The sequence below is a fragment of the Nicotiana tomentosiformis genome, chromosome 5, assembly GCF_000390325.3.
Source record: "Nicotiana tomentosiformis chromosome 5, ASM39032v3, whole genome shotgun sequence".
In the NCBI taxonomy this organism is placed as follows: Eukaryota; Viridiplantae; Streptophyta; class Magnoliopsida; order Solanales; family Solanaceae; genus Nicotiana; species Nicotiana tomentosiformis.
In genome coordinates this window covers 30782327-30794359 of record NC_090816.1, presented here as the reverse complement: position 1 = coordinate 30794359, position 12033 = coordinate 30782327, and the positions used below count along the sequence as shown (strand labels likewise).

The 12033-nt window shown below is 36.5% G+C and overlaps 1 protein-coding gene across 1 annotated transcript; it reads right to left on the bottom strand.

Moving 5' to 3' along the window:
- Positions 1-428: 428 nt before the first annotated feature.
- On the bottom strand, positions 429-5429 carry LOC104097465 (serine/threonine-protein kinase SAPK7-like). The gene is made up of 9 exons (XM_009604021.4): positions 4836-5429; positions 4619-4693; positions 4222-4323; positions 3779-3832; positions 3117-3209; positions 2850-2942; positions 1989-2093; positions 1766-1864; positions 429-914 (listed from the first exon to the last, which is right to left on the bottom strand). Exons 1-9 carry the CDS (start codon positions 4953-4955, stop codon positions 567-569), a joined length of 1089 nt encoding a protein of 362 aa, XP_009602316.1. The 5' UTR covers positions 4956-5429; the 3' UTR covers positions 429-566.
- Between the last annotated feature and the right edge of the window lie 6604 nt (positions 5430-12033).

Here is a 12033-nt window from a genome sequence, read left to right as displayed (position 1 = left end):
CACATTCCTAATCTTATATTTCTTGGTATGCCCATACATCCATCTCAACATTCTCATTCCGATACTTTCAACTTCTGGATATGAGATTTTTTGACTGGACAACACTCGGCTCAATACAACATGGCCGGTCTAACTACCGCTTTATTGAACTTGCCCTTAAGTCTAGATGGCACATTCTTGTCACACAAAACACCGGAAGCGAGCCTTCATTTTATCCCTGGGAGAGATAGTTTCACATATCTTAGGTCTGTATACAGGGTAACAGGGAGATCGACGAGAATATATATATATATATATATATATATATAAAAACTAGCCACTGTAATTATTTTTTGCCAACATACCAAATATGTGAAAAGCCCAAAAGATAAAAGATTACTAAAGGAAACTCGATCATATTCTGCTAAACATAGATACGCTAATACTCATAAGTCAAATATAAGTAGAATATCAAGAAAACACTATTTAGTACATTTGAAATTTGCTGATTTAGGGAAATAGAGTTATGTTGCCAAGTAATGGTATTAGTTCCACAATACACATCAAAATTACACTATAGTGAAAAATTAATTAGCTTCTTGTGTGATATGAAACTCTCCGCTAGCATGAACTTGCTTAACTTGTTTTTCATACTCATCTTCTTCTTCTTCTTCCTCTGCTTCTTCTTCTTCTTCTTCTTTGGTCGTCTCTCCATCTTCTTCTTCTTCTGTTCCCCAGCCAAAGCCTGGAACAGATCTTGATGATGGTGGTGGATTTCTAGCCTCTGATACAATTTTCATGATTTCTTCAATGGTTTGAAGGGAGAATGTTGGATTGTCTCTTTTGTAGTATACTGCTTGGGCTGGTTCTGTGAGTTCTTTTGGCAAGCTCTTCAAAAACCATGGATGGTTCTTGATCTCCTTTAGTGTGATTCTCTGTAAACATGTTGCGTTTTGTTAATTACTTTTTTTTTGTTGCTATATATAGTTTATGATCTTGAAATTAATTCTTGAGTTTGAAAATAATATTTGGGGCATTAAATATTTAAATTTCCTATCATCTCTAGTAAGTTAGCCAAGAAAGTGTTGTTCTAAAGAAGTAATTTTTTGGCGTTTAGTTATTAGCAAATATATTTCATGGGGAATATATTCTATCAAAATGGAAAAAATAAGTTATTTCACTTTTGGTCGGATGCCCTTATTTTGCAAAACTATCCTAACTTTTAACTTCATATTACTTGTTTTATTATTATTATTAGTAGTAGTAGTTGTTCTTGGTATTTAAAATTTTCATCAAAATACTCTTTGGTTTGCAGCTATTGTTAACTTTTAAGATATATTTTTGCCAGAATCTTTTTTCTCATCCACCAACCAAACACTTAATTTTTCTTTCAGGAAAATATTTTCGAACAAACACATTTTCAGGGAATATTTGGAAGAAGTAACCTAAACAGATATTCACCCAATCGTTTAAACTAAAAATATCTGACAGATATCTAATATGCATATAGTTCATAAATAATATATGTATAATATATATATATCAACTACCAACTATAAAAAGTAAATAGTGAACCCGACGGATAATATGTATAAAGATCTCAAATATTTTTCATAGAAAATGACTTTCATCATCATAACATAACACACTTCCCCAAGATTCCTTTTATTTTATTTTATAGTTTATATGTTTAAGGACTTTGTTACTTGCCTTTTCTTGTCTGAAATTTCATGATGGATATTGTAGAATTATAAGATTATTTTGCATAATTTAGATGAATCATTACCCTGATAGGACTGGCAACAAATATTCGAGAAAGAAGGTGCTTGCAATCCTGAGATATGTGAACATAGTCTGGGATTTTGTATTGACCAGCCATTATTTTCTGCAGAATATTTAGAAAAAAAAAAATAAATTAGAAGAAAAGACACCATTTACTCGTGTGAAATGGTAATAAATAGACTAATTAATAAGTGCTTTAATATAAAGAAAAGAAAAACAAAACTCACTGAAATAGTTTTTCTGAAATTTTTAGGATCATCTGGATCTTCAAAAGGATATGCTCCCACCAACATGACATATAGAGTCACTCCACATGACCATACATCTGCCGACTAATAAACCGCCCCATACAAAAAGAAAACACAATTTAAAAGGGGAAAAAACATTTAAAAAAAAAAAAAACCAAACACAAATAACTAAAATATAGGAGAACTGGTATAATATAATTTTAACAAACTAGTTAAAAGGGGAGTAGGTATAAAATACCAATAAAATAAGATAAGATGTTGAATTAACAAGTTGCAAAGTAGGATGCAGGGGGAAATGCAACAAATTGTAACTTCAAGGATAAGGTCCAATAATGCTATTGTGTATGATTACTTTATAAGTCACCATCACATAAAATAATTAAAGTAGAGTCCAATAACACAAAAAGTTTATAACTTTGAATTAAAAGAAGTTAAAAATATATAGATTTCCAAACCATAACGAACATCAAGTCACATGGTCACATGCAAACTTTATGCTTAAAGGGGTCTTGTTATGTAGAAATAAGGCATTAACACGTGCATTGCTTCAACATACATTTACTTATAGGAAAAAAATAAGAAGATACATATGATTCTAGGGCTTGTGGATTTTACCAATTGACGTTGTTTATATATCTTTATATTTCAATTATCATATAGTATAATTTTACAAGTTGTTTGAGGGAGAAAAGAACACTTTGGAAATGAAGTCCTTTCTTATAGGAGTTGTAAAGCTTGAACGGTGGGCTTTCTAGAAATCAAACTCTGAATTAGCTGAATTAGTAATTTCTACCATCAGATGTTTGAACTTTGAAATAAAAAAGAAAAGTTATGTGTTACCTTGCCATCATATTCTCGACGAGAGAGAACCTCTGGTGCAATATAAGCCGGAGTTCCAACAGTCGATTTTGGTCGTGAATGCAATACAGATGACTGTCATAAATAAATAATAATCCATTAATATGCTTGTAATAGTCTAGTTATTAGAAGCTGATGAGTACATACTATTATATTTTTTCAATTGTTAAGACCGCAAACATCAATTCTTCATAATCACAATTATTTAAGAGTATTTTAAGGAATGGAATAGAAACTGTATAAATATACCTTAGAGTAACCAAAGTCACAAATTTTAAGACGAGGTGCTGGGTTTCCATCTAACAGTGTATTTTCCAACTTCAAATCTCTGTGGCATATTTGCTGTAAAATCCCCAATACTCAAATAAAACCCGTTAAAATATACAAAATAAAATTCATATCCATAATCATTTCTCCCAATTAAGATTTCGGAGTGTTACATTTTATTTTTTAAAATGAATTCTACGTATAAATATTTCCAAAGAAACGTTCTAGAGAAAAAATAATAAAGCTCATATTGTTTGCAAAATTGTATTTACCATAAAAAATAAGTATAACTAAATTACATGTCTAGACTGTTAAGGTGGAGTACAATTTGATCATTATGAGCAAATCCAAGATCTTTACCGATAAAGTCAATCATTAATTTTTAATGGTGGAGTGAATGGAATTCGATACATAATTAATCACTTAAAAGATTTTTAAAAAACTTTTAATGTGTCACTTAAGTATATTTATAAGAATTCTTGAGCCTAAGAGTTAAAGAATAACAAGTTTATCATTATCCAAAATTAAATACCCACTTACAATAATAAAATTGACGATATTTGTTTAGAAATGCAAAATCGTACCGACACGATTCTTATTTTGTTTCTTGATCTCAATCTTTCTTGAAGGAAAAATTATATTACCATGCTGTGACAGTAGTGGACTCCACAAATCAACTGTTGGAAAAAGTACCGAGCCTGAAATACAAATGTAGGAAATTTTTTGTAATTGATCGAAAAATCAGTACTTCAAAATCTATAAAATCTTGAAGAAAATAATTGAAGAAACAAAACAAAAAAGTACATATCAGCACGTTATGCCGATACAAAAATTAAGGAGACATGAAAACTTTTGGCAGTCAATGTATATCTAAGGGTTTTTACATATTCTTGTTTAAGAATATTACAAATTTTATGTTTTAAAGTGCATATTCTTCCCTCCCCATATTTCCCAATTTAAAACTTCAAGAGAATATTGTACATAAAAAAAGAAGAAGTAGATATACAAGAAATTAAAAAAGAAAAAAATATAAATTTATTTATCCACGCAAATAAAACGGATTAATTTGTGATTAATGATGATTAACCTCAGCTTCACTAAATCGACCAGCTTGGCAGATCCGATCAAAGAGCTCTCCACCAGCTGCATACTCCATTACTATTGCCAAGTGGGTTGGCGTTAAAACCACCTAAACACAACAAACAGATTAATTATACGATTATGAGTTTAATTTATATACAAAGAAAAATAATTACAATGTTAGATCAGCCAAAAAATATCTACAAGTTGTAATCCTCCATATAAAGTGAAATTAAACTGGTCATCTTGAAAATAAGGTGACCTGATAACTCTATTATTATATGTAAATCACAAGGTAAAAGCCGCAGTAATATTCTTGTTACACATTCAACATTGATTCTGTAAGTAATTCAATATTTACAATAAATTAAATGAGTTCAACATGTCAGTAATTGAAAACTTACCTCTTTAAAACGAATTATATTTGGATGGCGGAGTGACCTATGATTTATGATTTCTCTTGCTACATTCTCATCAATCTACAATCTCACAAGAAAATTAAGGAAACTCTTAGATAGAACATATACGAATGAAAGTTTAATGAAGAAACAAGACGAGCTAGAAAGATCATAAAAATTACAAATATAAAAAACAGTAATTAAGAATATCAGTTGAAATTACCTTACGACCACGTTCAATGTATTTCATGGCAACAAGCTGTTTGGTTTCTTTGTTGCGCATGAGTCTGGCCACCCCAAAATTCCCAGATCCCAACTCTTTTACTACCTCGTAATTCTGCATCTTTCAACTTTGCTAAAAGCCTAGCTAATTCTTGTACAGTACTTGCTTAATAACGTACTATGATCGATCTGTATACGTATTTCTGTATACGTACAATTATGATATATTCAGACTGCACAAGATGCAGAAAAATGAATAGGGAAGCTAATTAAGTGATCGATCACTCTCGGTGTATTTATAGTTAAAGACTAGCTCGTCCAGTGGGATTTCAGATGAATTATATACTAGTATATATTACTTAGATGGATATATTATATACAGAGTGTGAAAATGTAATGGAGGACAGAAGCGATAACTTAACTTCCCAACTGGCAAATGAAAGGTAACAGCTGAAACGACCTTTAATTAACAATACAGTCAAAAAATATACTATAGAGAGAGAGTGCTTTGTTGTGTGTGTGAAAAGACGAGACCACGTGGGGGAAAGAGTAGACGAGAGAGATGGCCTTTGGTATGGGATTCCATTACGCACATATGCTCTCCCCTTGCATTTGCAAGTTTTAAATCCCAATTCCCAACCACCACTAGTCTTACATCACTTCCATGTAATCATTTCGAAAAAATATACCTCCGGTTCACGTTAAGCGATATTTTTTTTTTGTTTTTACACAAATTAAACAATTCATCTTTTAATATTAATTAGCAATAAAATTGATTATATTAACATTTATTATCTCTTCGCATAAACACTCTTAATACATACTCTATTACTATTTACTTTAAGGGTAGTGTAAGAAAAAAATAATTAATTCATTCTTAAAATCTAAAAAAAATTACTTATTTTGGACCACAAAAAAAGGTCAAAAAATTATTTATTATAGACAGGAAGGAATATTCAAATGATTTGTCGTGTTTTTCTTTTATATACCCTTTAAGAAAATATTAGTTTAAAAGGGGTTTTGACTATTTTACCCTTATTTATGCCTTGAGATATAATCTCTCTTCATTAATTATTTACTCTATTATGTGCTTCTCCATCTTCAAAAATAAAGTAATTGCTATTAAGCTTCTAAAATAATAAATAATTTGAGACAATTATTTTTAAAAATCAAGACAGATAATTTGCAATCACACAACCCCCACCCACTCCTCTTGAGTCTATACAAATTTAGTATTACTACTTTGTGTCTGTCCTTTTATATTGCTGTAGAATATTGGAACTGCCCTTTTATATTACTTTAAAAATGCAATTTAAACCAATTACAAAATTTTCTGTGAACCATTTTGATAACATCACCATGTACTAATTGTGCATATCATTGGCTTTGATCTCCATAAACGCCGCTCTCGAAGGAAGATTAGCTAGCGCTGATGTGGGGTTGTCACTTGCCTGTTTGACTTTTTGAGTACTATTCCTTTTCTGCTAAGGTACCCATGACCTTTTTAAATTTCCTATTGGTCGGTCCATTAGTCTTAAATTCCTGTACCATATTTGTTTACCCGAAAAATGGATAGAGTTGAATTTATACGTAATTCCGAGGATATGTGGCGTAACTTAATACAAATTGTAAGGATAAATAGAAAAGTAAATATGGATTGCAGAGAATGCGAAATAGATAAAGTTGTAAGGAATAATGAATCTTAGGACTCAACAAATAGAATCAATTTAAGAAATCTGAAAGAACGATTCTTTACTGTAGAAGAAAGAAATGGTAACCAAGCCCTTTTATAGTGGAGATATTTGGCTCTAAGCATAATAAAATAAACATTCAGTGGGAGACCCATGATAAGTAAGCTTTTCCACAATTTCTGCAAAGATTCTCTCTAGTGGGATTGCAACGGCTTTTGTCTGCGAGCTCGATCTTGCTTAGAGCCCTCGATTTCTGTTTGAGCTTGATTTCGACTCGAGCTCTTGATCTTGGTTCGAGCCCGATCTTGGCTCGAGCCCTCGAATTGATTCGAGGTCAATGTTGGTTGGTCTCTGGATTATAAGCATGATAGATCTACTCTGCATCATGTTTCGATTTGGATTCGAGCTTAATAATGATATTGAACTCGACACGGATCGGCCCCCCCGGGTTCGAGGTTAGTTTGTTCCACCTTCGGGATCTTACTTCGATAGATCATCGTTCGAACTCGATCGGACTTGCGAAGGCCGAAATCTATTTCGACCGTATACAGATAGTCCCCTCGTTTCTCAGAAAGAATGTGGTGTGAAACGATATGATTTTTAACGGCTCGATCAGATTATAACCTGACGTTTCCATCGGGTTCGACCATGACGCATCTGGTAGCTGTCCCGTCGGTTTAGTCTTTCAAGGCATTTAATGCATGTCAGGCGGTGGTCGGCCACTGCTGATACTGAACCGCCATCGCTTGAACCTATAAATAACCCTTTCTTTTATCCTTTACCACTTTTACATCTTCTATCTTTCAAATTTCCCAAGTCCTTCTTCGTACTCTCCAACTTACCAGTAAATCTGTGATTTCTTTCTGCAAAATCCCCTCTTCAATTCTACCAAATCTTTGTCATTTTTCTCTATTCCTTACTTCTGAACTCGAAAATGGCGAAAACGTCACAAACCATCCCTCAGAAAAAGAAAGCTTCATCTTCACAGTGTGTCGCCGATGATACGCTGGCAGAACCATGGCCTGAGGAGTGCGTTCCCGGGGCGTGCGTCCTTACTTCTGATTTAAAGGTCGATAAAGGCTCATCGGTCCCTAGTCGATGTGAACCAGTATCGAGGTATATATGTTCGATAATCGAGAAGCACCTCCAACAGCTAAAGAAAGATTGCAATTGGGATAAAAAAGAAATAATGATTCCTTCTTCTGACGAAGATATCACTTCGCACGTGAGAGGGTTTTTAAATGTGTATTCTTATCCTTTCACGTTGGGTCCCCTCGATTCCGTTATCATTGATTTCTGTCATCAATACCAAATAACCCTAGGCTAGGTCCATCATTCTTTTTGGCGGATCGTTATCTTGATCCGATATTTCGTGAGCAAAATCAAGGGGATTTCTTTCACCCTCGACTATCTTATCCGATTATACCGTCCTCGACTTTTTCGAGGAGGGTTAATAAAACTTCAACGTCGGGCTACCAAGGCTCTATTCTCGAGTATTGACGAGGACAAGGACCGGGGTTGGATGAGCAGGTTCATTCGAGTAAGGACTTCGGACCTGATTCCGACTGAAAAAATGCCCTTTCCAGAGGAGTGGAATATGAAATGTAAGTGTGATCCTGTTGTTACTTCTACTTTGTTCTTTCATTTCTTCTCTCATCAACACTCCTCCTTTTGTGATGTAGCAATTCCTTGGATGCCCGGAGCAGTTCCCGATCTCAAGAACTGGGTACGAGCTCTTGTTTCAACCTCCACATACGCTGAGCGCTCATGGCGTGATTTGTCAAAGTGTTGGTGGGAGGCCAAAAATCATGGTAAGACCATTTATCGTACTCTTTGATGATTCGAACGAGGTGGTTTTCAAAATATTTTATTAAGGTTTTCCATATGCAGGTTTGGGTAAAGACGCGGTTTTGAGGCCCTTGTCCAACGAGGAGGATATTTCGGCCTCTATCCCAAAGCCGATGAAGGAAAATAAAAGGAAAAGAGCCTTCATTCCCGAAGATCCAAAACCGAAGAAGAGGATGGCTCGTAAGCCGAACAAAAATTTCATTCCTTTGACCATGGAATCTGTTCTACGTCTAAGGGATGAAGATGAAGAAGAAGAAGAAAACGATGAGTCCGCGCTAGCGATCTGAATGAAGAGAACCACCGATGCCTCATCGGCGGCTGGATTGATGCTCTATGAGGCTCCGCCTCGAACTGAGGATATATTGGAGAAAGATTTGGGTAGAGTCCCCGAACTATCGGATATCAAAGACGCATCTCATCGGAGTCAACGGGCAGGGGATATGATCGAAGAGGCCCTCGAACCCCTTCGAACCGAGGAGAATGCTCCGTGCGATTCATTTGGGGCAGCAACAATCGAGGATTCGCCTACCTTTCCTGCTTTTTCTGCAGGGGTGATTCGGGAAGCCCAAGCTCTGGGAGCCCTTGATCTAGACATGCCTCACGATGAAGAAGATCCCTTTCGTGACATGTTTACTGACATTGAGGACGTTGCCGGTGCTAGTGATGAATTGGATCTTTTTCACGGCTTTGAATCAGATGAGCTTTTGAAATTATTTTATCGGTACTACCTTTAAGTTCACTTTTTGTTAACTTCGCTTCTTGTTTCTTTGTAGGCAGTGGCAGTTCATCGAGAACAATGTTCTCGATCCCAAAATGAGCTGCATCGATACGAGGCCGACCTACAACGGGCTACTGATGAGAGGAACTCCCTTAGACTTTCCTTAGGGCAGAGAGAAGAGGAAATAAAAGACCTCCGAGCTGAGCTGGCCAAGGCTTATCGAGATCAGACCGATTTGTCTGAGAAGGTAATGTTACTTTTGAAAGCCTATGGGCTTGATACCGAAACGATAGCTAATATTTTGGTCTCACAGCTGCAGCAAAAAATCGAGATGATCGGGAAGCTTCGTGAGGAGGTCGACGTGATAAAAACGGAGTCTTTGCGGTGGAAAAAAGGTATGGACCGCTTTGCTGTAGAGAAAGAAATTGCTCGAGTCTAGTTATCATCATCCAAAACCCAACTTCAGAAAATGAAGGAAAAAGGCATGGTTCAAGCAAGAAGAATAGAGGAGCTTGAGGCTCGGTTGGCCTCTGTACTTGCCAAGGCTGAATCTGATGCCGAAAAGGCAAAGGCCGATGTGAATGCACTCGTGGCCGTCTATCGGGCTAATGCTGAAGCTGCCCAAGTCCAAGCAAGAGAGATAGTCAAGTCAGCCGATACTCGAGCACATTGGGTCGCCGAATTTGCTAAGTGCCAATCCCGAAGGGAAACCCTTTAGGAGATCCATGCTCGTGGTTTCGATCTCGCTGAAGAGATAAAAAGGACCAAAGAACTCGAAGCATATACTGAAGCTCTAGTTTATGATGGCGATGATGATGACGATGATGATGGGAGCAAGAGCGGATCTGAGGACGGGGGGGAGCCTGATAAAGAAGAGACCGCTCCTGACCAAGAAGTTTAGTTCTTAGTTTTTACGTTGTAATCAACCATGCAGATAAATTTGTATATAGATATATCCCCTTTTTTGCCTACTTGCTTCTGTTTTGTTTCCTGTCTTGTGAGGACTTTATTCACGCCTTATGAATGTTTTCACAAGGATTTAAACAACTTAATCAAATTTGGACTTTGTAGCCTCTGTAACCGAGCGAGCGCTTATTCAAACTTGGAGCGATGTAGCCCTTAGGCTTATTAGTTGAGACAATGATTCAAGCTCGAAGAAATATAGCCCGTATGCATAATGGTCGAGTGAGTGTTTGTTCGAACTCGAAATAAAAGTAGCCCGTAGGCTTAGTCGAGTGAATGATTCGAGCTCGAAGAAATATAGCCCGTAGGCGTAATGGTAGAGTGAGTGTTTGCTCGAACTCGAAATAAAAGTAGCCCGTAGGCTTAGTCGAGTGAATGATTCAAACTCGAAGTAATGTATCCCGTAGGCGTAATGGTCGAGTGAGTGTTTGCTCGAACTCAAAATAAAAGTAGCCCATAGGCTTAGTCGAGTGAATGATTCGAACTTGAAGTAATGTAGCCCGTAGGCGTAATGGTCGAGTGAGTATTTGCTCGAACTCAAAATAAAAGTAGCCCGTAGGCTTAGTCGAGTGAATGATTCGAACTCGAAGTAATGTAGCCCATAGGCATAATGATCGAGTGAGTGTTTGCTCGAACTCAAAATAAAAGTAGCCTGTAGGCTTAGTCGAGTGAATGATTCGAACTCGAAGTAATGTAGCCCGTAGGCGTAATGGTCGAGTGAGTGTTTGCTCGAACTCAAAATAAAAGTAGCCTGTAGGCTTAGTCGAGTAAATTATTCGAACTCGAAGTAATCTAGCCCGTAGGAGTAATGGTCGAGTGAGTGTTTGCTCTAACTCGAAATAAAAGTAGCCCGTAGGCTTAGTGGTCGAGTTTATCTTAATTCTGATTTCATAATAAATCTCCAAATAGAGGAAATTTTCTTGGATATGAGATATCGGTAAAGAGGAGGACTTTCTTTGCAAGTCATTATACATGTGTTCATGTTTCGCGTCTGGGTTCGGGCCAACTACATGAGCATGGTTCGTTTTGACCATTTTGGCTCTTACAACCTTTCCTACTAGAACCCCGTTGTTGCGAAATAACCTTCTTGCATCAGAACTTGATATATTTGAGGGCTAATTCCCCCCCAGTATTCGAGGTCAATTGTATAGAGGCCTCGGATACTGTTGTAAGTGCAGCACGATCATTGGTTGCCTCATTAAAAAACTTGCCGAAAAACCCGTTTGGGATAAAACCGGTCTAAGGGAAAAAGAGTGCAACACGTGCTTTCAGGCGAAGGATCCATCTTAGCTCTTGTTCGGACTTTTGCAGGGGTCAGTTTTGAAATGTAAATAAATAAGGAAGGGTCGTACCTTAGCAGTAGTATCTTTTTAGATGTGACACATTCCAATTGCTTGATAGCTATTTGAGTTTATAATGCCGAGCCTGTATGATCCCTTTCCGACGTTCTCGATAACCTGATATGGTCCTTCCCAATTTGGTCCTAGTTTTCCTTCGTTCGGATTTCTGGTATTGATGGTGACTTTCCTTAATACTAAGTCCTCGGGCTTGAAATGGCGGAGCTTAGTTCTTCGATTATAATATATTTCAATTCGCTGCTTTTGGGCTGCCAATTGGACGGGAGCAGCTTCTCGTCTTTCGTCCGATAATTTGAGGCTGGTATTCATAGCCTCATTATTTGATTCTTCCATCGTGAATCGAAATCTAGTATTGGGTTCGCCGACTTCGACTGGTATCAATGCTTCAGACCCATATACTAAGGAGATTGGGGTCACCCCGTACTGGATTTTGACGTTGTCCGATATGCCCAAAGGACTTCGGACAGGATTTCTCTCCACTTTCCTTTAACGTCGTTCAACCTCTTCTTTCGGTTTTGAATGATAGTTTTGTTCGTTGATTCGGCATGTCCGTTCCCACTAGGGTGGTATGGTATTGATAGTATCCTTCTTATTTTGTGATCTTCGAAGAATTTTGTTACT